At 43.9% G+C, this 24,574-nt stretch overlaps 1 protein-coding gene across 2 annotated transcripts in view; it reads left to right on the top strand.

Annotated features, from left to right (window-relative positions):
- The first annotated feature begins 1,586 nt into the window (after positions 1 to 1,586).
- The window catches only part of RCSD1 (RCSD domain containing 1), a 35,339-nt gene continuing 12,351 nt past the window's right edge, over positions 1,587 to 24,574 (top strand). Inside the window, exon 1 of one of the 2 annotated variants that reach the window (XM_048960399.1) lies at positions 1,587 to 1,784. In XM_048960399.1, coding sequence (XP_048816356.1) covers positions 1,779 to 1,784 — 6 coding nt within the window. In that variant the 5' untranslated portion in view covers positions 1,587 to 1,778. The remainder of the gene's footprint in view (positions 1,785 to 24,574) is intronic. The other variant, XM_048960407.1, reaches the window with a different exon arrangement.

Below are 24,574 nucleotides of genomic sequence, written 5' to 3'. Positions count from 1 at the left end.
TGTGCAGAACTCTAAGACATGAACAGGATTTCCAACCAAGAAGGAATTTCATTTTTGTATTCCTTTTAGAATAATAATCTTTATTTTATTCGAGTTCTTGTTACAGCATCCGCTGGTTGCTTACACTAGAGAGGATTCAACTAATCCAGTGTTTCAGCAACAGAAGATTATTTTGTCCTCTTGCCTAACCTCCAGATTGCAGTAACTCAGTGCATCATTCTTTTGGCTAAGAACTGAGCAACACTGTACATTGAACTTAGGAGATAATGAGACCATGATTTAAATTGACTAATTCCTATACTTTCTAAGGAACTGTAGGAGTCCTACAGCATTCAGTACTGCAAAAGTTAAGTATGCCATAAAAACCAATGTATTGAGACAATTTATTGGTACCAATAATCTGGGATTTGATGATGTTCACATTTAAATTCATTCTGGAGTGTTTTCCTCCATATGCAGCAGAAGCTTGTGTGAAACACTGCAAGGGGAAAGTATGCATCGCCTTCAGATAAGATGCTTTAACCCTTTTCTGCCCCCAGCACAACAACGTGAAATTGTGTCTCTTGAAAGGCAAAGAAGCCAAGCAGAAGACAAAAGGGGTGTTTCCAAATTCCTCTGCACCACCCTGCTCTCAGGAGGTGGGGACTGAAATTCTTGAGAAGGAGCATGTGCAAACAGTTGCTAAAACAGGAACAAGATGTATAGTTTACAACACTGCAGTCTGAATGGAAAGGGAAACCGTAGCAAAACATTCCTGAGGCTTAGTTTTTCCCATCTGAGTTTTTGCACCTCCACAGAAGCTTCTCATTTCCAGTGTGCAAGTCTGTCCTTCCCTTCAAAAGGAGGGATAAATGTCCTGCAGTTTCTGTCCTAGTAATGTAAGAAATGAATTTGGAATGGAAAGAACAAGTCCTGCACTTGAGCTAGCCAGTGAGACCTCGCACGGGGACAGTGTGCTTGTGTCTGCTTTTGTGCAGCACTTTTCTCAGTGAAGCTGTGGTCTGTCTTCAGGGAATCACCCAACAGCATGATAGTACTGCTGATATTGTGCCTGGGAGTCCCAGCCATGGACCAAGGTACCAAAGCCATATCTTCTGTGCAAATGCATTGCCACCTGATTTCTGCTCCTTTTCCACCTCTCAGACTACTTTGAAGAAAGTCCACTGCAACTGAAATTGGAGGAAAAGGGACAGTATTAAAGAAAAGATCTGACTCAAATACGATGAGGAGACCCTGCGGACTTGGAAAGATAAGAGAGAACAGGGCAGAGACTGAGGCAGATGTTGGGGAGCAACTGCCAGCAAAAGAGAAAAACAGAGGCATAACTGGGAAGAGAAACAAACAAATAAATAAATAAACGGGGTGATAGAAATACGAAGGGGAAATAGAAAGTGAGGGAGAAAATGCACACATGGTGTCCCCAAGTTTGGGCACAGCAACAGAGTTTGCTGCTTGTTGTCTCATGAGTACAGCACTCTGGGAAGGACAGTATCTGTTTAGATTTGTGTCTAAATTTAAACTCTGATTGCCTCCCCTCCCCTCCTCTCCTCTCGTCTCCCCTCCCTCCCTTCCTCTCACCCACCCGCCCTTCTTCCTTGTTCGTAGTGCAGGGCCACTCACTGGGCTCTGTCAGTTTTCAAGCTGAGCAGAAGTGTGGATATTACATAGCCTCCACAGCAGCGTGATTTTGCTCCGGCTCTGCTGAAGTTTTCCCATAGATAAGAGAGAAAGGGGTGGGGAAGGAAGATTGCCCTGAGGACACCTCTCTCTAGCAGGACATGGAGGTAAAGAAAACTTACATTTCACTTGCTTGTGGCTTGCTCCTAGATTCTGCATTAGCTGCACCTTGCAAAGCAATTTCTCGCTGAAGGTGGTTCAAAGTGCCTTATTGTCAAGGTTCAGATAAATGTGTCTCCCCTACAATTCCAGCCTCTGCTGTGGACCTCAGAATGTTTTACAGGGTTGAGATTTGGAGGGGGGGGATGGTATGGGGAGAAATTACATCTGTGAAAGGGGAATGAGAAGGACTGCCATTTACTTTAGCAGTTAGTCTCTGAGGTAGGAAAATGAGTTACATTTTAATAGGAATAATTTTCAAATGGGGATTTGAAAATTCAGTAAAATTGCGCATGTCAGGAGAAGTGAACAAACTGTACAGGATTAGTGGACTCCTTGGGGTTGATTCCTAGCCAATACTTAGAACAGCAGCTGTGATTTAGACCTACTTGTCCCCCGTGTTCCACATGGATCCTGCAGTCTCACTTTCATTACCAGCAGCATTTTGGTTCAGGAAAGCAAACTTGAGAGCTGTTGCTGCGGCAAGGTGAAGGAAAAGTGCAGCAACGGGACAACTGCGGTGCTTTTCTTCATGCTCTGTGCCTTGTGCTTCTAGGGAATAGGAGCTCTCGTCTCTTGGCAGGCACACTGCTGATGGACAGGGGTGTGGAAGCAGGAATGAGAGTCCCCTGCCTTTTCAGTCCAAACCTTCTCTTGTCTAGCAGCTTCCTAGGAAGGTAGTTTACTTCTCTTTGCCTCCTTTCCCATTCATATGAAATGGGAGTGACAGTGCTTGCTTTGCTCATGTGAGATTGGATTCACTAGCTTTTCAAACCATTTTCAAGTGGCAGAGGAAAAATTGTGTTTAGGAGGGGCATGGAAGATAGAAATGCGATTACAACATTGGCAAAACCTCAAATGACGAAAGAGGACTTTGGATATTTCTTTCAGCAAAACACAGATCTTACCAAACACTTTATATTAATCTTCTCAGAAACGCCTTTTCTTTGTGCACTGGTGTGGCACCAGCAGTGTGGAGCACGCAACAAAGCCAGGCACCACTGTAATTTTTCTTTGAAGATTTCTAGCACATCGCTCATCTGGGCAGTTCTGATAACGCCCAGGTGTTAACATTGCAGTCCTTGTGCTGGCCTGCCCTGTAGGCAGGGGTTAAAGATCAGGCACGTTCATTACAAGATAAGTCCTCAGCAGACTATCTAAAAAATTTTGGTGTTGAGCAGAACCAAGCACTGCTGAAACCAATGCAGCGTAGATACATGCCATGACAAATGCGGAGCTTTATGAGGGTTTTTAGGTTTGTCAAAACCTGTATCAGTAGCTATTGCTGCTTGCTTCGTACTTTTTCACTGTGTAGTATCCTGTCACGTCTCAGAGGGGCTATTGAACTCTTAATTTGTTATCACTGCTCTGCACAGGAAGTAGCATATGGAGCAAAAAATAATTGAGGGCTGAAACAGATATTCTGTCTTGTTGAGCACTCTTTGCCCCATCTCCTGTCCTCTCACCACAGGGGACTGCACCTCTCAATATTTTCTGTCACCTGCTACAGGGGTGTTTTAGAGTTGCAAGGCACGGACCTTTGTTTCCTTTCAGGAGATGTGTCACATTTGCAGTGGGTTCAACAGTCAGGAAGCTTCTCTGAATTATTTAGCCTATGACTTTCATCCTTTTGATTCTGATCCTCTACCTCAATATCTAACTCTTTACTCATGCTATCTTGTTTTCAGATCAGCTGTAGATTTATGTTCTTATTTTTATAACACCTCAACTCCCCAGACACATTTTTAGTAGCGCGGGGGGGCTCTGGGGGGGAGGAGGGTCTCCCCTCCTTGCCTCAACCCTCCAAAAAGGTGGTTGATGTCCCAAACCTAAGATATTAGACCAAAACAAAGCAAAGAGCAAAGACTAAGGTTCCCACCTGCCGATATTCTATTTCTTCCTGAGAGCTTTTCACAGGCAGTGTATGCAGGACACGGAGGCTCATTACCGTTTATGCTTTAAAAAATGTGTAATGGTCCTGTGCAACAGGAACTAGAAGTTCTGTCATTTCCCCTTTTGCTTCATCGGCAGCATGCAGAGCTGCTCTGCGCTTTGCTGCTGGCACAACTGGCAAGTGCTTTGCTCTAGTGGGACACATGAGGATTACCAGCATTAGGGAAAGAAGGGCAGAGGGCTGACCTAGACAGATGATTTCCATCACGTCTTTGGCAGGAAGACCCTGTTTTTGAAGAACTTACAGAAGCAAGACAAAAAATGCAGCAAGACCCTGTTCTTGCTAGTTCATATAATTTTGTGGTCTGCTGATGTTTAAGATGTTTTGTTTTTGCAAAGACCCAGCTCCTTGATGCAAGACAGATTTGAGAACTGCTTTTCATTCCAGTGTTGAAGCTGATTAAATGAGCTTGAAATCATGAATCTACCACAAACAGACTGTTAGCTGCAAGAGTCCATAAAGCAGCCACTAAATCTTTGCACCTACAGTAAAAAAAAGGATCATGTTGGTTTGTTAGCTTACACTTTTGGAATTGATCCAAGCTGTTTCATTCTCTTAGCTGTATTAAGCCTCACTGAAAATGTTGTGAGTTAGGGCATCCACTGACAGTGCTTGTGGCTTTCTGCAGCTCAAATTCTACAGCAGTCATGGCATTCCTCTTTCCTGCCTCTCTGTAGGAGCTTGAGAGCATGGAGACATTTGAACTTCACTCACAAAACAAGGGGATGCGATCCAAGCCAGAGTTTCACTTTGGTGGCTCCCCATGGTGCACTGGGTTCCCTTAGTTGTGAAGATGCTGCAAGCAGCTTTATTTCAAGAAGACTACTCTCTCCTTTGTGCCTACCAACAGATTTCATGTCTCTACAATTAACTCCTGCTGGATCTTGATTTTGTTGTTACATCAGCTAAGCAGAGGAAAGGCTCAGTTCTAAGTAGAGGCTTTGCTCACTTTTTCACTTTCCTACTGTGTAACTTACTAGACATTTCTCCAGTCCCCAGCACTGTGCTCTTCCTACACCACAATGTCCTCATCTGGGACATCTGAGGAGTGGTGGCTCCGCTGCTCTTGTCTTATCTTTGTTGGGTGAAGATACCATGAAGAGGCCCTGGGACTGCTCTGATCCCTCTAGCTAGGAGCAGAGCTGTCCAGAGAAAATTTGTCTGACTCTGTTCCCCGTCTCACTGGGAGCCTGCAGAAACATCTGTGGGTTCAAATACATCCCCTCACTGAACTCCCTCAGACAGGCAAAGTCAGAAGCCATTTTTCCTTTTTGCTGTGGTCAACGTAACATCACAACAGAGCACATTTCCAGGTCTAGCATCCCAACTGCATCCCTCCAGCAGCCATGGGGAATGATGCTCCGTCCCAAGATACAAGGGAGCTATCCTTCTACAGAGCTGCTTAGCATGACCTAGGAAAACTGCACAAAGTGTGCATCATCTGTCCTGTGAGAGGATTGAAGTGGAGGGAATGCAGAATGTGTAGCCAAGAGGGCTGAAATTTGTGTCCCTTATGGCCCCCCAGAGCAGTAGAACAGTAAGCCACGTAAAGGTAGACTGAGTTGAGTAACTTCCACTCTTGCAGCCATGGATTCAAGATAAGTATAGGCAGCATTCCATGGCTAGCTCTGCCAGGAAACAATTTCCCTTTCTCAAGAAGCTGTTCTGTTTGGTTTTCAATGCAAAAGTTAAAATCTTCCTTTTCCACTTCTCTTTATTTTCTTTTTGCTTAACAGCAAATGCACTTATCTCCAGTGTTTTCCCCCAGTCTCATAAAAATAACACATTAATGCAGAGAGTCCACATCAATAAAGGGAAGAGTATTTAAATATATTAGGAGAGGTACCATATGACCCTAATTTACTCCTTAGGTCTGGACAAGTTTAGTTTTGCCTGACAGTAAATAGCATGTCTGCAGCAGAGCTGGAAAGGATCAAGTTTGCCAGACTTCCACAGTGTAGTGACTGGATGAAGCCCCCTTTTGATAGACAGGAAGGATCAAAACCAAAGCCCATGGGGGTGCTGTGACCCTGACTTTTACTTGGAGGGAACCCAGGATAAATGGTGTGCAGAATCTAATCTTTTCTTGTGCCAGTAGAGAATGAATGATTCTTCTGAACCCTTTCTGTCCTTTACTCCCCATTTTGACTTTTGTGTGGCTGAGTTTTGTCAGTCATGGTGAAAGCTTTTTGGAAAAGCCTTCTTTCCTGTACTCCAGAGTCTAATTGGCAGGACATATTACCGTTGAGCAGCATATTACGCATACCTTCTCTACCACATTCCCAAGACTTGCTTAATCTGAAGAACAGGGAAAATATCAGAACTGCTTTACAGATAGCTGCCATAGGTGTTGCTAGGAAGCTCTGCTGGCTTTCGACTAGGAATTGACCAAGCCCATACAAACTAGGGGAGATTTTCTCCTCTGTTTCCAAGTAGTTGGTTAATAACTCTAGAGAGGTGGATGCTCTTTTTCCTTTACCCCAACTCTATAACCTCATTTTGGGATCTGAGATAACAGCTGTAATAGCAGAAAAAGAAAAAAAAAGAAAAAAAAAAGAAAAAAAAAAAAAAAAAGCTGTTTGGAGGACCTGTCTATTTTACAGGTGAAGTCCTCTTGCTTCCTGTAGGTGGTATAATACTGCAGAGACACAGCTTATTTTGATGTCTTATGACAATTATATGCCATCAGCATCTTGCAACGCAGCATGGATGAGGATTAATTTGGTCTATAGACAGGAGATCTGTTGTATAAGAAGTTACTTTACAGATTCACTGCACAGTTGCTTCACATCTAGGTCCTGTCAGAGGCCTGGGGCTCTTTGTTCTTACGGTGTTTCATGTAGGTGTTTCACTTCATCCAAACCACTTAAGTATCCAGATATGCTGTCATGCCAGAAATGCTTTTACATTTGCATCAGGTTTGAGGCATACCTCTGTGGTATTTTCTCCTCAGTACATAGGTGTTGGTAATATACTGACAGAGACAAGGCTTATCTGCCCCATTAGTGCAGAAAGAAGTTTTCACCTGTGAGAGAGAAGAGATTAGATTAAATTCCCATCAGATAGGAATGCATCACTTGCTAAAAAGAGCTTCTTCAAGTCATCTTCAAAAACTCAAACCTCTCTTGCTAAATTGACACCTCATACAGATGCATGTCAGTTTCCTTCTGTTCTTCTTCTGTAGCATCAAATTTTAATAGAACTCAAACCACATACAGCAGACAAGAAGATGGCAAGCTCTTTTTGATAACCTAGTGTGCTTGTGCACACTTTTTTGGTCAGCATGGATGACTAGTGGCCAATCTGCAAAGGATATTGATTTACCAGTGCCAGCTTCAACAAAGCCTCTTTGCATCTCAAATGTCTGAAACTCATGCTCTTAACACCATGCACAACTGGACCACAGCTCAGATTGTGCTGTTGTGTAGTTTTGTAGCTGTGGCACACAGTGGTGCCTTTCTGAGCATACTGAAGCATTTCACAAAATTTAACACCCCTACCTTATGCTTTATCAAGAAACCAAGCTATGTACTTCCTCTTAAGGCAAGAAATTTAGTGCTTACATAGACCACAGCTTTTCAAGGACAACAAATAATGTGTGCAGTTTGGAAAGCCTCAGTATCTAGTGGATGCAGACCAATTATTTGTTCACTTTTGTGTTTTTACACAAAAATGCAAATGAGAGGACAAGCTAACTCGGAAGAATGGAAGTAAACAAGTCAGGGTGGCTGTATAGTCAGACAGGGGACAGGAATCTAAACCTTTTAACAGGGTAGATGATAATTTAGTGCTTTGGAAAAGCAATGTGCCTAGGAATAATGGGATCAAAATGAAGATGTGAGTGATTCAACTGGAAAGAGTGTTAAAAAAGCCAATGTCAGGAGCTATCGTCTGTTGAATTCAAGCAATAGTATTGATGGGGCCACGAGAGGGGCAGGACAGTGCTGTTTCTACAGTCCTTCTGTGTGTGCAGCTGCTGGCTGGAGTCAGTGGTAACTCAGCATCAGTACCAAAAAGCGTTTATGATTCCTTTCTGCCACGTCACATTGTTCAAGCTCTGCAAACTTCTGCCTTCTGGAAATTTAGGTCAAAATAAATGGACATAATACCTGAAAGACTCTGGGAGCTGTCATGTGTAACACACAAAACTGATGTTACTCTTTCTTCCTGTTTTACGAATGGATTTCTTTATCCTGTAAAACTGTGAACTGCAACAGCAATAATTGTTGTTTCAAGTCAACCCTCTTGAAATACCTTACTGCTGAGTACCATTTTCCACTGATGTAAGTTTGGGTGAAAAAGGTCCACTTTGTTTCTCCTCTCTTTTCACATACACACACTGAAGCTTGTGTGCCAGGTTTCCTAGTAATTTCAACCCTTGGGCCATGCAGCTTGTGTGTATTTAACTTGTGATATGTGTGTACTTTAATTTGGTTTCCTTGCTAATATTTATAATGAGCATGGAGTTGTCAACACCATCCCTCCATGCAAACCTGGTATTTTCATTGCCAGTTTCAGTTTCAAGCTATTTGTTCTGTTAGAGGCACAGGGGCTATCACACACCAGTCCTTCAGACAGCAGGTGTCTGTAAACAGAGCATAGAGGAAGAAAAGGGATGGATTGATAAATATTCTGGATTATGAGGTAACAGGGCACAGAAATGAAACAAGTCAGGCAGGTCATTCATGCAGAAGGGAAACAATTTTAGCACTGTCACTTTCATCTCTATTCTTGACACAGCTGTCTTTTTCACTGATGCCAGGGCTATTAACCTTATGTAATATTGAGTTCTGCTCTGCATAGCCCTTTCATCTCCTAGATCAATGTCTTTTCCACTAATATCAGGACTTTTAATCTCATGTAACTTCAAGTTCTACTCTATAAGTCAAGAAACCTTTGCCCACAGACTGGACCATAGGATTTCTTGGTCCTTGTCCTTCTACTCCCTTGTATGCACTGGGTGTGGAACTCACTGTATTTGACTGCCTTCCCTCACATCTCCTGCCCTCATCAGTGGCATCTCACACTCACACAGTTCCAGTTCTGATCTCACATGACTGCTATGGGTCACCCACCAGCTATTTCCTCATGCCAGATCCCTCAAGGCATTGCTCAGAAGTGTGGAGCTCAAGGTCCACTCCTACAAGGTCCATCCCATAGCAGCTTCACACTCTGACCCAGCAAATTGAGGTCTGCATCATCCACAGCAGCTCTTTGGGCCTTTGTAGCAAGCATCAGTTTAGGCTGATTCTCAAAGGCCAAAGCTAGAAGCCTTATTTTTTTGTTACCTACGGGAAAGAAACCTGTCAAGTAATGCTGCTGTCACGTGGTACTTATTCTCTATCTGCCCTGCAAATTAAAAATTCCTGAATTATTCTCTTGTAAATCCAATATAATTTTTCTTCTCAAAACCTCTCACTTTAAGGTCTGTGAACTCATGGATGTGCTGGTCAGAGCAATCTAATGCTGATTTACTCACTGAGTAATGTGCAGGCACTGAGCTTGTGATTCCTGTACACCTGGTGCCAGTGCCCCACCTGCAGAAACTGTGTCTGAAGCTGAAGGAACTCAGTCCCTCTTCTTGTCACAGAAAGAACATGTAAGAGTTTCAGACAGCTGTTGGGAGAAAGAAATAGAACATTGGTGTGGATAGGGTATTTCAAAGCTCTTACAAACATTGAGTTTCTCTTTTATGGGGCTGTCAGGAGGACTTTACAAGCTGGTTAACTCAGAAGTAATTGTCCTTTTCAGATCACAGAAGAATCCCTATCAAAGGCTAAGCTGTAGCTTGAGGATTGCTTATGTGCATTCTCCTGAGGATATATATCAGAATCATTCACCAGTGGAAATCACTAAATTCCTAATGTGTCATTACGGTTGATCCAGACTCGGCTTGAAAATTTGGGTGGACATTCCCAAACATAACTGCAAACTACAGCTGCTTGGATTTGTCTGTCCAGCGTAGGCCCAGCTCTACAGGAGCTCCAGAACCAGAGGAAGGGCAGCTGCTGAGAAAGAAGTCTTGCAAATCCAGTTCCTAAGAGCAGCAGGTGCTGCCGAGCTTTCCAGGGTCCCATTGAAAAGACATCTCTGTGGATGTAGCTTAGCATTCACACCTCAAGTTGGCTGCTAGTTGCATGCTTACTATCACTTTCCTCCCTTCCATATCTGCATATCTTTTTAGACTAAATTCCTGGCCCAGATAAATACGAACCTCCTTCTCTGCCCTGTATCCAGTGTAGACCTAATTTAATAGCAATGTGTTACAAAGATAGTACAGTCCTAACTGATGTGTCCTGGAAGCCACAGCAGTTGGGAGCACTGTGTAAACTCATTTACCCTTCTGACTTTCAGTTCCCAGCATGATAAATCGAGACGAGTTGAAACCCTGTGCTGCTACAACCAGGCTGTATCTAATATCAAGTTTAAATTTGGAGGGATCGCAATCTACGTACATATTTTAACCAAAGCATTTTGAACTGTCACTGCTTCTTTACATTCTCTGTGTCCTTTCATTGACAGTTCACTTACTTTGATTACTAATTTGGCCTTCTAATAGCTTCAGATTAGACAATTAATTCAGAATGAATATGTGCCTGCATCTTTAAGTGCTCTATCAGTCCAAGAGCTGTCCTTCCTCATCTCACCTAAAGCATCTTGTGCCTAAGCTGCCTCCTGTTGAAGTTCATCTTCAGACCTCTGCTAAAAGCCGGCCTTTCCCTTGCCCCACATGAAGCAAGCAAAGGGGAAGCCAAACTGAAAAGCAGTTGAAAGCTAATTCACAGGGCTGAGCTGCTTCCTACGGCTGTTCCATTAAGTCTGCTCATTTCCTTCAGAGCAGCTACCCGTGTGTGTCAATTTGTGTAGGTGGGAGCGTAGTGTGGCCTCACATTGTGTGCTATGCAGTGCTATGAAAGTTACTTAAAGCCACAGCATGTTTCAGATGGTTTAAAAGAATAATCTTCTGCCAGGTACATTTTAATCAACAGAAAGCTGTTTGTTTCAAGAGCCTCTATCAAATAACTATGGCTCATGTATTGTATACTCTGCTCTCAGATAGTATGCACACATCCCCCATTTTCCCAGCTGCCTCTCCCCTGTGCCTCAGGTGAGGAGAGGCTGGGCTCATGTAGGCTGGATATACCTGCCTCACAGAGGGCATCACTTCCCCACTCTCTGCAAGCAGCCTGGAAGGTTCTGATGGTTGTTCTTCCATTAGCTCTGCCCTCATTCTTCTAGAGCAGCAAGAGCTCCCTTAGATAAGACCCAGAAGTACACATGGAGAAGCACCACCAAATAACCTGGGGCAACTGACAGGCTTGTACAGTCCGTAGACCAGCAGGAACAACAGTCAGAAGCCAAGAGGGAAAGATTTGGAAGCTGGGAATGATCCTGGGGAAAACGCAGGCCAAGAGTATAAGTTGTGCAAGCATTTGATGCAGATGCTGTGCCGGGTAAGTGGATGATGTCTTACAATAGTTATTTATGCTCTTCTTCAGTACTACTATCTCACCCCTCAACCATGGAGACATTTGCTAGCACTTGTAGCATGAATATCTCAAGGACAAATCCCAGATACTGATTGCTAAAGGATACATGGGACACATGGGAAGACATGCACTTCAGTCCAGCCAGACTGCAGTCTTGATCACAGCTGTTGTCAGCTGTAGATTAGGACATCAGCATCACTGTACTAGGGGTAAAGATCAGTGCTTGGCTCTGAACGAGCTGTTTCAGATCTCTAAATTCCTAAACCACACAACTTCAGTGACTTACCTATTCAAAGAATAATTTCTGAGAAATAACCCTTTTCATCCCCCCAAAAGCCTTTCATGTGCATTTTAGTTATCTGCAGTAGCTCACGTCTGGTTATATCACCCAAGTTTTCAGGCAGCAGTTGTTGCTAGAGGGCTCCCATCAGACAGAGAGGTGGTGTTGCTGACAGGTCTATATATCCTGCTTGACACACAAGAAAAAACAGAGTTACTCCTGAGGTAAGCTGAAAGCTGTGTAGGTGTTCATTTTGTTAAGATTAAGTTTGCAGTGGTGGTGTTTGAAAGAGATCAGGGTTCTTCAGTTATTTAGGAAAGTGGTGCAAGGGCTCTGAGTTGATGCTACATCTTACTGCCAAAGTAATGCCCATTAGCTTTCTTCAATATGACTTTCCTTAAGGCAGTTAAGGGACCTGCTTTTCATCATCCCAATTCACATTTTTGTAATCTCAACTAATAGAAATGCTCAGTATAATCTGCTGCAAGATTCTGGCTCACTGTCAGTACTCATGTTTTAGACACACCAAGTATTTCCCCAAAAAACACTTTGCACTATTGTAAACTCAGCGAAAAAAAGACTACAGATGTGTCACTGGTGTTCACTTGGAGCAAGAGAAGAACTACAATATTAAAACTGTTCTTTTAAGGCCAAATTCTCATTTACGATCCCTAGAAATTTCTTGAAACTGTTTGTTCCAGATAAATACAGCCAGAAGTTTTAAACAGACATAATAACTCAAAAGAAATTGAAGGACACAGAGTTCTCAGGCTTTCATAAAAGGAGGACACTTTCAATAAGTCTTCTAGAAAAGTTAGACTTAGTAAGTGCAGAGATCTTTGTTAAATTAGTGGCATGGTTGTATGTCATTGCTGAAGGCCACTGATGGCTCAGCTCCACTATGCAGTGCAAAGCTTTGCTGGGTAGCAGTTAGATGGTTTGAAATACATTACCATTTACTCTAGCATTAAACTAAGTTACGGATTTGTGAATTTTGCTGTATATTTTTTTTTTCCTTGAAGCTGTAGTACCTAGAAAATCTCAGCCTCTCCTAAAGAGCATGTCTTGCCCTCATCACAACAGTGTCTGGAACAAGACACTAATGCACCCAAAAGACTCAGAAAGGAGAACCTTGTTGGTGTGTCTGGGCTTAAAACATATCACTGACAATCTTTTGAAGTTGGTGATGTTTCAGGTTACAGGAAAGCTCCTTCTGCATAGGGCTGCTCCATAGAAAAGCTGCTATACTGCATGTATGGTCAGAGCCTCTGTGCTTTTTTCGGTGTTACCCCCTTAGTATGGCTGCATTCAGCCAGATAGCAACTTTATCCACAAACCTTTTCCTGCTGTCTGAAATTACTTCCAAGCCGGCTGCTTGGATTGTCTGCAAGCTGTTGTGTCAGGTTTGTAACGTGGCAATTACTTAAGCACAATCCTTTTACAGGAAAGGCTGAAAACGTTTCTCCTTGAATTGATTGAATGAGTTAATGAGGCTTATCTGCTTGCCCTGCTTTCTGAATTACCTTGTCTGTAGGCATCTGGCCTTGTAGGTATCTGGCCAATGTAGATTTTTACCTCTCCAATGAGTCCATCTACACTTTCCTCTTCATTGACCACAAGCAAATCTTGTTATTCATTTTAAAAATCTAGTGATCTTAATGATCATGATCTCTTCTTACTGTACACGGCACTGCTTCTCCCCTCCATAATGTTAGGGCTCATAGATGCTTAAGAGCCTCTTATTACAGCTCCCTACCTCTCCTTTGGGCCTCCAGTGTGCTCACTGCAACAGGAGTCCTCTTGCCCTCCTAGTCTCTTCTGAGCCTTTTTTGCACATTCTCTCATCTAAATCTTACTTCAGTGTTTCATTTTTACTACTTTCATCATCTTTGAGCTTCTCCTTCCTCTCATATTGTTGACTTAGAGGTCTAGGGAAATCATACTCTGACTCTACTTGCTGAGCCTATGTACACTATTGTGCAGACAATTGTTATAGTACAGCTGCACAGCAACAGACAGGAAGAGTAAGCTGAACAAACAAGCCAAGAAAAACAAGGGATGCACGTGACCAAGGCATGAAATCTGTTGTCTAGAAAAGTGTCCTTAAGACACCCTTATAACTGTGCTGCATATTATCTCTTTCTTTATTTTCCCTAAAAAAATCTGGTTCTGTTAGAAACCAGACTGAAATTCTATCAAAAAAGATCAGCCCCTTGTAGGTGCTAGAAGTTCTCAGGACATACTTAGGAAGAGTTTCATGGAAACGGAGCTCCTCAATTAGTATGTGCCAAAAGTATTTTGTATTGCACAGAATCCAGATGGCTACATTCCATGGACACAGACATAAAATGCAGATACCTGGTCTGCATGCATGTTCACACAGTAATGTGTCAGAGCTGATGGTTCCCTTGGTGTGAGCACAGCATCAGATGAATGTGTCCCATTTGACACTGTCATGAACAGCTGTGCAACACTGCGACTATAGGGATCGGATCACTTTCAATGGGAAATCTTAATGCACAAGATGTGACTCTTGTGGAAAACTAGTGGGCCGTGGAACATAAAGTCAAAGTGGAACTTGTGTAGCCCAGACTAAAATTCTGCCCTGGATTTTGAGTAGCTGAGGACAAGTTATTCTTTGCAAGATAACTGTACTGTTTATACAGAACTGAAACACTGTAATCCATTCTTTGGCCTGGAAAAAACCTTGCAGTCATCACCTGACTGCTGCCTCTTTCACTTCACAAGGCATCTGCCTGCTTGGCGTTAAAACTTGACCAGGGCTTGGAGTTCTGCTTCTGTACAAGCCTGGAGTTGCCCCTTCTGACCTGCTCATGACCCGCCTGCAGCCCAAACCAAACTGGTGTTAGAAAGGAGGCATTTCCCTGTTACATCCCCCCTGCCCCACATCCTCATCTCTACTGCCCTCTCCTTTCCCCGGGAGAATGCTCTCAGCCCTGTGTACACCAACACAATTAGGCAGCTCATGAAATGCACTGCACTGTTCACAGGGAAGGAAATGGCAGTGCTCCTGTGTTACTGCAGGTTTCTGCAGTTGCCTCAGCCAAGGACTCCCAAAACACTATATGTACAAGGAAAATAAATAAGTTTTAAATGGTCTGCCACCTTCTTCACCGAGCAGCAAGTCTAGGATGATCAGCCAGATGCCTCATTTTGAACATGGCAGAGCCAAAAGCTGTTCCCATCTCCAAAGGTGACAGGCTGAGCTTACATGCATGCTGACCCTGCACAGGCCCACAGCCCAACAGAGACCAGGTACTGCAGTTCACTGCCTAAAAGTAAGGGTGGCACTTGATCAACCCCTTCTTGGCAGCCTTTGACAGATATGATAAGATAGTTGCTCAGGAAGTGGATGGCCTGGGTTCAGTTCTGTTGTCAAGGGGTGTGCCCTTGAGACTCTCCGTTCTGTCTAACAAGAGATGAGTTTTAATCTGTTGCTGAGGTCAGAGCTAGGGCAAGCACTCACCAGCCTTCCTGCTAAAGCCCTGCCAGCACGTAGCAAAGAATCCACAGTTCTCTAGGGCAGAGGGAAGTGTGCACCTGTGTCCTAGTGGGCTGAGTTCTCTCCTGATAGCTATCTCCTAGTACGTCTCCTGGTAGATTTCCCTCAGATCTGTCTCTGTGTTGTATGCAGCAATTGCTAGTGCACATAAAAATGCACAAAGTAGTACATCTCTCAGTCAAGGCTCCTAATCATGAAGGTTTTGAAGGTTTGGAGTGATGTTCTGATATTACAACTTACAGGCACGATATAATTGCTAAATACTCTCATTACTAAGTGGGACAGTCAAGGTTTAATGTGCATCATTTGCAGTGATACTGGTTTTACTAATCTCACCAGGCACTGTTTAGAAAACACAGACCAGGCACTCCTGAGAATTATATACCATGGCATAAAGAAAAGAACAACTTGTCATAAATTGAACCTGAGAAATTTGCAACACCAGCCAAAGACTAGTACAGGGTGGCTGGCATTCTCTTCCTATATAAGGGCCTTTCCAGACGAGATAGGATGTTACCAATAAAGTCCAGATAGGCATACAGGAGTCTGCTTTCTCTGCTTTCTTCACTTTTGGGTCCAGGAGGCTGTGAGAAGAGCAGCAGAAGTCCCACCTGATTAAGTTAAACTAAGACTTGATGCAGTTATGCTGAGGAGAAGGAATACGTTTCAGAAAATGTTATGAAAGCTGGCATTGTTACCAACCTTACATCAGTCATGAAAAACAACACTACAAAACATTAGCATTGCACCCATTTTGCAAGAAGTGCATCAAAAAAGGAAGGCAGGCAAGAAAGACAGGAGATCTCCTTGGATCAACAAGGAGCTCCTGGCCTTACTTAAGTGCAGAAAAGTCTACAGGGCATGGAAACAGGAATGGGTTACCTGGGAGACTACAAAGAACTTGTCCAAGCAGCCAGGGATAAGGTTAAGAAAGCCAGATAGAACTAAATCTAGTCAGAGACATAAAGGAGAACAAGAAGAGTTTCTACAGATGTGCCAGTGATAAAAGGAAGGCCAAGAAAGATGCAGGCCCTCTCCAGAAAGAAACTAGAGACCTGATTGCAAGGGACAGGGAGAAAGCTGAGGTGCTCAGTGACTTCTTTGCCTCAGTCTTCACCATTAAGAGCTATAGCCACACCATCCAAGCTGCAGAAAGCAAAGGTAAGAACTGGGAGAAGGAAGATCTGCCTGGGAGAAGGAAGATCTGCCTGCTGTAAGTGAAAATCAGGCTCTAGACCATCTGCACAAGTCCAGGGGACCTGACGAGCTCTATCTATGGGTTCTGAGGGAACTGGCAGATGATGCTGCCAAGCTGCTATCCATCATATTTGAAAGGTCATGGCAGTTTAGTGGAGTTCCCACTGATTGGAAAAGGGGAAACTTAAACCCCATTTTCAAGAAGGGAAAAGAAGAAGATCCAGGGAACTAAAGGCTAGTCAGTCTCACCTCTGTGCCTGGCAAAATCATGGAACAGATCCTCCTGAAAACCCTACTAAGGCACACGGAAAATAAAGATGATGTGATTAGTGGTAACCAACATGGTTTCACCAAGCGCAAGTCATGCCTGACTAACTTGGTGGCTTTTTATTATGGAGCTACAGTGTCAATAGATTAAGGAAGAGTAACTGACATTGTCTACCTGGACTTGAGCAAAATGTTTGACACTGTCCCGCATGACATCCTTGTCACTAAATTGGAGAAAAATGAATTTGATGGGTGGCCCGCTCGTTGGATAAGGAATTGTCTGGATGGTTGCACTCAGAGAGTTGCAGTCAGTGGCTCAGTGTCCAAGGGGAATCTGGTGATGAGTGGCATTCCTCAGAGATCAGTGCTCCAGTGTTACTTAACATCTTTGTAGGTGACATGGATAATGGGGTTGGGTGCACCCTCAGCAAGTTTACAGATGACACCAAGCTTAAGTGGTGCAGCTGACACTCCAGAAGGAAGAGATGCTATCCAGAGGGACCTGGACAGGCTTGAGATGTGGGCCCTTGCCAACTTCATGAAGTTCAGCAAGGTCAAGTGCAAGGTCCTGCACCTGGATCAGAGCAATCCCAAGCACAGATACAGGCTGGGTTGCAAATGTCTTGAGAAAAGCCCTGAGAAGAAGGATTTGGCGGTGTCGGTTGATGCAATATTCAACATAAGCTGGCAATGTACACTTGCAGCCCAGAAGGCCAACTGTATCCTGGGATGCATCAAAAGAAGCATGACCAGCAGGTTAAGGGAGGTGATTCTGCCCCTCTACTCTGTTCTCATGAGACCCCACATGGAGTATTGTGTCCATTTCTGGGGTTTCCAACATGGAAGGACATGGAGCTGTTGGAGTGGGTCCAGAGGAGGGCCATGAAGATGATCAGAGGGCTGGAGCAGCTCCCCTGTTGAGGACAAGCTGAGTGAGCTGGGGCTCTTCAACCTGGAAAAGAGAAGGCTCCAGGAGGATTCTATAGGAGCCTACAGGAAAGCTGGGAAGGGACTTTTTATAATGGCATGTAGCAAGAGGACAATGGGAAATGGTTTTAAACTGGAAGACAGTAGATTTAGATTAGATATTGGGAAGAAATTCTTCGCTGTGAGGGTAGTGAGATACTGGAACAGATACTGAGAACTGCACAGAGAGCTTGTGGATGTCCTCTCCCTGGAAGCATTCAAGGCCAGGCTGGATGGGACTTTGAGCAACTGGGTCTAGAGGGAGGTGTCCCTGCCTATAGCCGGGGACTGGAACTAGGTGACCCTAAAGGTCCCTTCCAACCCAAACTATTCTGTGCTTCTATGATCAACAGCAAAGGGGGAACTTCTTAGAGGGTAGTTTAAAATAACCTTATCTCATTTTATTTGCACTCTAGTCACTCTCTGAAGCAGAAAGCAGATAGTATATTTGCCACTTCTAATTTCCTGGGGTCTACAGATGTTTCCTCTGGCACTTGCTGCTCTCCGCAGCTCCCCAAAGACTGGCTGGCTCACCTGTACTTGAATACCCTCAAGACATCATCTAGCTCCAGCCACCTACTTAGTGATGTCTGTAGCCCAGTGCAGTTCGGGTGTTTTTTTTATTTACAATAACCATTGGCTTTGATCTTCAGAAACTCTAGGCAATCCCAGGTTACCTGGAGAGAAGTACCAGAGAAGGAGCCTGAGCAAGTTTCTCATCTAAAGAAATCCCTTTACTAATTTCTACCAGATATCTCCAACCTGGCCTAGTTTACCAGTCTTCCTTACATGAGCCTTTAAATCTGGCAGATCTGAGTCCCTGCAGTTTTGAAACAGCTGCACTGTATTTGGGAACTGCTTGCTGTCTTCTAGAGAAGACTGCTCATCATTACTGAGTTGAAATATCCTCCTGTTACCCTTTGTGTAGCACTTGACCCTGAGTGCCAAGATGGCAGCAGTTCACAAGGGAAACCGTAGAGGAGAAAATTAAGCCCAGACCACTGCAAGTCTAAAAAAAATGTTTCCCTAAAGTAAACTCTTCCCAAACATGGAAAAATTTTACATATTTTTATGTATTTCATGTAAAATAAGATTTTCCCGCCCTTTCTTGTAAAACTCAACATGCAAGCTTCCTTTGAAGTCCCTGTTCCTCATACTATTCTGTATGTTATGTGTTCTGTGTTATGGTCAGAGCTTCTTTCTCATCATTACTGTGGCTATGTAACAGCCTTGCTGTTGAGTTCAGACACACACTCATCCTATTCATTCAGTCAGTCAGTTCAGTCATCTGTGGTGGGATAAGTGTTGACCTGGGTACCATTTCTGAGGAGGGATGTTATACGTCTCAGAATTACTCTTGTGGCTAACTTACTTGCAAACTTGAAAGATAGGCTGCAGTGATTTGCTCTCAGGCAAGAAGCTTGCTCTGCACTGTAAAATTTACCAAAAGGAAGGATTTAAGAAGATATCTGACATTTTGCAAAATTGAGGTGTTTAGCTTCTGATAAAAGAAGCTAAGAAAACAACAACAAAGAAAACATGACAGAAAGAAAAGTAGAAAATTAATATTTCTTTTCCAGCCTTTGACAGAACTGCAAATTTGGGACCTATCTTCACCTGGAAAATAACTGCAATAAAGCTCTGCTATGGCAGGTTTGCAGAGATGTGGCTCACACAGTACTCATCACAGCTTTCGCTGTGGTGGACCACAGCACAGTTACTGTCGCTCCTGTTCTGTAATGAATGGTAGGAAATGCAAGTAGGAGCCTTGGACCTGAATCGCAGGGAGCTACATGGACACAATGACAGACAGGACTGGCTATAAGGTATCACAGCAGGCACAGCTGCAGCTACTTCTATCTGGGGCTTCTGCCAATAGTTTAAAATTTACCATGAGCAGATGAGGAGCAGCAGCATTGCCAGATAAGAGGCCAAGTGAATAAATAAACCACATAAATCCCTCCTGAAACAGGGAGTTGGACAGTCTCCAATGAGAATGATTTGTGAAGAAGGCTAGAGAAAGAGACGGGAAGAAAGATGCTTTGCTGGGGTGAAGAGGGGTCAGTGTAGCAAGAAGAGGTTTGTTTATTCAAGGCTTACATCTTGGGATGTGTTGCTTCTTGAGCCAGGGGCCCGTCATACTGCTGAGCTCCAGTCGGAACCACCACTGTGAGATTTCCTTCTAGGGATGTAAAAATGGGCTATACAAGTGTGAGCCCTCCCACTTCCTGGGTGATCTACGTTCAGCCCTCAGTGATACTTTCATGGATCACCAGAATTAATAAGCTCATATTGTGTCTGGATTCTAGCAATTTTTGCAGCCTGGTTCCTCATGCTGTGACTTCGTTATTTTCCCATCCTCTTGCCTTTCAGTTTGCTCCTTTGGGGGAGTTTGTGTTCTAAACTGGCCCTTCTCACTTATTTCTCCTTTTGCAGTCCTAACAATGTTCCCCTTTCAAAATAATCTTGATGCCACTGCGGAGCTCACATGGACATAGATAAACAGTTTAAATTATGTTGGCATGAGGATGCAAACAGGGATTCATCTAAGTGGAAAATGCAGGGAGATGGCTTTGAATGAAACTGAAGACTATATATTAGATTTATCCATGGGTAATTTGGGTCCAGTTGTAATTAAAACCTCTTCTTGAACTTTTTAAAGTTCATTTAAACAGGAGTTTCTTACAAGCTGTCTAATCTTAACTGCATTTACACAAGAGTTGAAATAACTGGTGCCTGTTAAGAGAGATTGAAAACAAAAATTCAGTTACCTAGTTCTTGCCATTGAACAAGACTAAAAGAGAGGCAGATTTGCCCAAGTGAACCAAAACTTGTCTATTCTCCACTATTTTCTGCTTTAAGGCTAAGACTTATACCCAGGGATCCATTCAAGTTTTTTCAGATTCTCTTATTTGATCAGTAAATGAATTTAAGGGTAGAAAACAATGGTTTGATATGTCGGCCTCTTTGGACACTTACCCTCAGAACAGGTAATCCAGGGATCCTCCTAACTGAAGGTTTTATCAATTCACTTCATACAGACATGGTATTACTATGTTTTGCATCAATATTGAATATTACTGTGGCTTTTAACCACCTAGGACTGGTCACACAGACACATTTGGCTCTCTAGGAGTATTCATGATACATTCTCCAACGCAGAATCACAGAATCACCAAGGTTGGAAAAGACCTACAAGATCATCCAATCCAACCGTCCACCTATCGCCACTAGTTCTCACTAAATCATGTCCCTCAATATAACGCCTAAATGTTCCTTGAACACCTCCAGGGTCGGTGACTCCACCACCTCCCTGGCAGCCCATTCCAGTGCCTGACCACTCTTTCAGAAAAGCAGCACCTCCTAGCATTCATCCTGAATCTCCCCTGGCACAACTTGAGGCCATTCCCAGTTGTCCTAGTCACACAAGAGAAGAGGCTGACTCCCAGCTCACTATAGCCTCTCTTCAGGAAGTTCATATTTTCTCCAGATAGACCGAAATGGTACCTTATATGTAGTGCTTTGTGAATATGCAGTGACTTGCGTATGTTGCATATATGAAATGCAACATTTTCCACAAGTCCAATAAAAGTTTGTCCAGGGAGAAAAGAATAGCTCATACTTGAAGATATGGACACCCCATATCTTCATGGGGCAACATGGGAGGAGATGATGCTGTCAACACTTCTTCACTGCTTGATGGGCAAGAAAGTAGGATGTCTTTGATTCACCAAACTCCATCTGCACAGGGGGAGTCCTTTCCAGAGGGAAGTTCATAACCTCATCATGGGGATAAGAGGTGTCCACCCCCAGGGGAGCCCCATCAGAGGGCACATGCCTTGCTACAGCATAACACATCACTCTCAAAATGTTGTCTTCTGTGTCAGAAGTGGGTACCTGAGACATTTGAGAATGGCTTTCTTGCTCTCTTAAGGCAGCAGATTATGAAGCAGTTCAGTTATGCTGGAAAAAAAAAAAAAAAGGAGCTTCTATCAGATGAAGATTGTATTGCTCCCTGTGCAAGCTGAGATAGTGACCCAAGGTACATGGTGTAAGCTTCCCCCTGCAGGCAAGGTCTCTGAATGGTTTGCTCTTTAAATCCTGCAGCTACCTTACTGAAAATTGAGATGGCTACATGTGATGTCTGGGAAAGCTGTGAGCAGAAGGCACGAGTCAGCCTTTGAGAGTGCTGCTTTGCAGGGTCAGGTGGTGAATGGGAGCCTGTGCAAGGCTCTGGTTTCTCCTGCATTCACTTTAATTTCAAAGGAAACCACAGCATCGTTTCCCGATATTTCTTACTGAACTCCAGCAGAATGTAGCGATGTTTATTTTGGTAGGAGCTTTGACCTAAGCAGATTCTTGCCCCCAGACACCTTCCCCATCCCTTCCTTGGCTGCTATAGGTGTGGAGCTGCTCTTCCCGTGCCACACTGTAGGCCACAGCACTCCCTGTGCCCACATTGACCCTCTGCTATGCCAGTGTTCTTTTCTGTTCAGTGGCAAGGTGAACCTGAATTAAAAACAATCTCCTTTTTTTTGATTGGGTTATTTGTAGTCAGAATTACATCCCTGACTTGGTTTAGGGCACAGTCCTGCAGGCAATTTCATCTGCAGAGTTGAGGAAGGGTAAGAACAGGAGCTGCTCAAAGCAGCACTGTGGGTAGAGAGAAAAGTTCAAAATATGCATTGACTGCTGTACTAACAAACTTGTGCCTTTTAGAGCCAGGTACCTGGCTCTAGCCAGTGGGTGGGAGGGCTGTGAAGAAAATCATATCACCCTCTGAGCAGGAGGACACGTCAAGACAGCCTTTCCTCAGCCTCTGGCCAAGTGAGCAGTGGTGAGGTCTGGTCCCTTGGCTGCAGTCTGCTCCCTTGTTGGGCCGTGCCACCAATGCTGTTACTGAAATGATTGGGGTTAAAAATAACCTGGTAAAGAGTTAAGGGAAGTATTTTTAGCCCAGATCATTTCAGTGATCCAGTTTACAGCACATCCCTACAAACACACTGGCATGAGGGAGGGGGAAGGAAAGGTCAAGAGAAAAAAGAGCAGTTGGAAACATGAGCTCTTTGTCCAAACCAGGATTTCATGCAACGGCACCCCAAAAGCGCTGACGCTCTCTGCTTTTCACCCAGCTTCCTGACAACTGGGTTTCTCATGGTGAAGCACTGAGAGCTGTCTGCTGAAGATCTCTGATTTCTGGATCCTGTTTCTGAGAGCAAGACACCGGCCCTGGGCCTCTTACACTATTTTGTGTCTGCCACTATGTTTATCATTATTTTTGCCCCATTTGCTTTTGCTTCAGAGGATAGGGCAGCAAAAAAAATCCATGGGAGTCAGGGGGAAGCTGTGCAGAGCTTGTGCAAGTGCAGGGTATGAGAAGGCAGCAGGCATGATGGCATGGTGTGAGGACTGCCTTTGGGGAATAGCTTTTGTGAAGCACTTCAGGGCAGGGGAGGCATGCAGAGCTGACAGGGCAGGGCCTTATAAACAAGTCTAGATGCAGCTGCATGAAGATGAGAGTGGGAAAGTACACAGGACTGGTGCAAACAGTCATGTAAGCAGCAGCTGGGTTCATAGCCACAAAACACACCAGTCTTGCAAGGGCTGCAAAGTCACCCGCCTTTGCAGTTAAAAGGTGTTTGGTGCAGCCAAAGTATTGTAAATACAAAAGCAGGCACTTCAGAGGACTCCTGGCACAGTGGGGGACACATCTCTGCTGGTACTCTGCCAGTATGGTGGTGCTGCTTAACCCCAAACACTTCACTGTATGGTAATTAATACACATTTGCTCTTTTCACCAGACAAAGCAGATGCACAAATCCAAACTGGAGCTTCTCCCTCACTGTCTGTTTCCAACACCTACAGGTCCCCCTTCTGACTAGCACCGCAGTCACCTATCACAGCCAGTGCCCAAACTTGTAGGGTACCAATCCCATGACATGGAGTCAGGACAGCTTTCAGTTGCAGAGGCCTGGGGGTGGGGGGAGCCAGTTTTGAACCAATCCCAGCAGGATGTTCAAATTCATCCCCAAAACCACCTCTGGGCTTTCCAGCTTTTCCCAGGACTCTTTATAATTTTGATTTCATAAGAAACTCATTATCTGTAATGATACTCCCCACCTGTAGCTTACATCCATGACCCTTAAGAAAAGTTCTTTGTGAGTACACAAATGGTACAGACAGGAAACTGTGGCTTCTAGACCCCTTTTGTCCTTAGCGCCTTTAACCCTAGCACCTTCTGCCATATTAGCCTGCCAGTGCAGTCACAATTGCACCTTGAAGAGACACAGCAGGGATGGTGTGGGATAACTTCTGCAGGACCTGATGGTGTGTCTACCAGACAGCCTGTGCGAGAAGTAGGGGCATACATCTCTGCTAAAAATGGTGGTGCCTCTTCAAGCCATCTGCAAAATAGAGGCAAGGCAGGCAGTACATTTTGCTCTCACATCAGAGGCAATGATTCCAAAGGAAAAGGACTCTTTCAAAGGAAGGAGAGGCTTTTGTGGGAAGTTTGAGTTGCTGAAACTGTACCTACTCCATGAATAAAGGCAGAACTTTCTTCTGCAGAACAGCTAGAGGGACTGGGTTCAGTCTCAAAAGCAATGAGATGGGATTTTAAAAAAAACATTTTCAAATTTACTCAAATTTATAAGCTTACTTGGAAGAGGAAAGTGAGACCCCTCACAGAGAACTTGTTAGATGCGCTTCCTCTTTTGCAGTGATATGCTCACATTGATGGTGCAATTTAATTCCTGTTTTGCCTCTCAATCTGAAATCTTTCAGAATATGTGATGCTTAGATACTTATTTTTATGGAAGAGTGAAAGACCTCCGAATAGCAGCCACCAAATGGCTGATGGAATAAGTCTTGTACCGTGGCTCACTGCTTTTAGTCCATGCAGACAGACCACATTTCTGACAGGTGCAAAATTCAAGTCTCAATAATTCTGCTGTTTTTGGAAAAGAAGAGCAGAACTGCTCCTCATCATCATTTAGAAAGTTGGTGGACTGTGTCAATGAATGGGGAAAACACTAAGAATGGAAGAGAATGCACTAATACCC

This window comes from Lagopus muta, chromosome 1, assembly GCF_023343835.1.
Source record: "Lagopus muta isolate bLagMut1 chromosome 1, bLagMut1 primary, whole genome shotgun sequence".
Classification (NCBI taxonomy): Eukaryota; Metazoa; Chordata; class Aves; order Galliformes; family Phasianidae; genus Lagopus; species Lagopus muta.
Note: the sequence above shows the minus strand (reverse complement) of the source record. Positions and strands in the feature narration are given on the sequence as shown.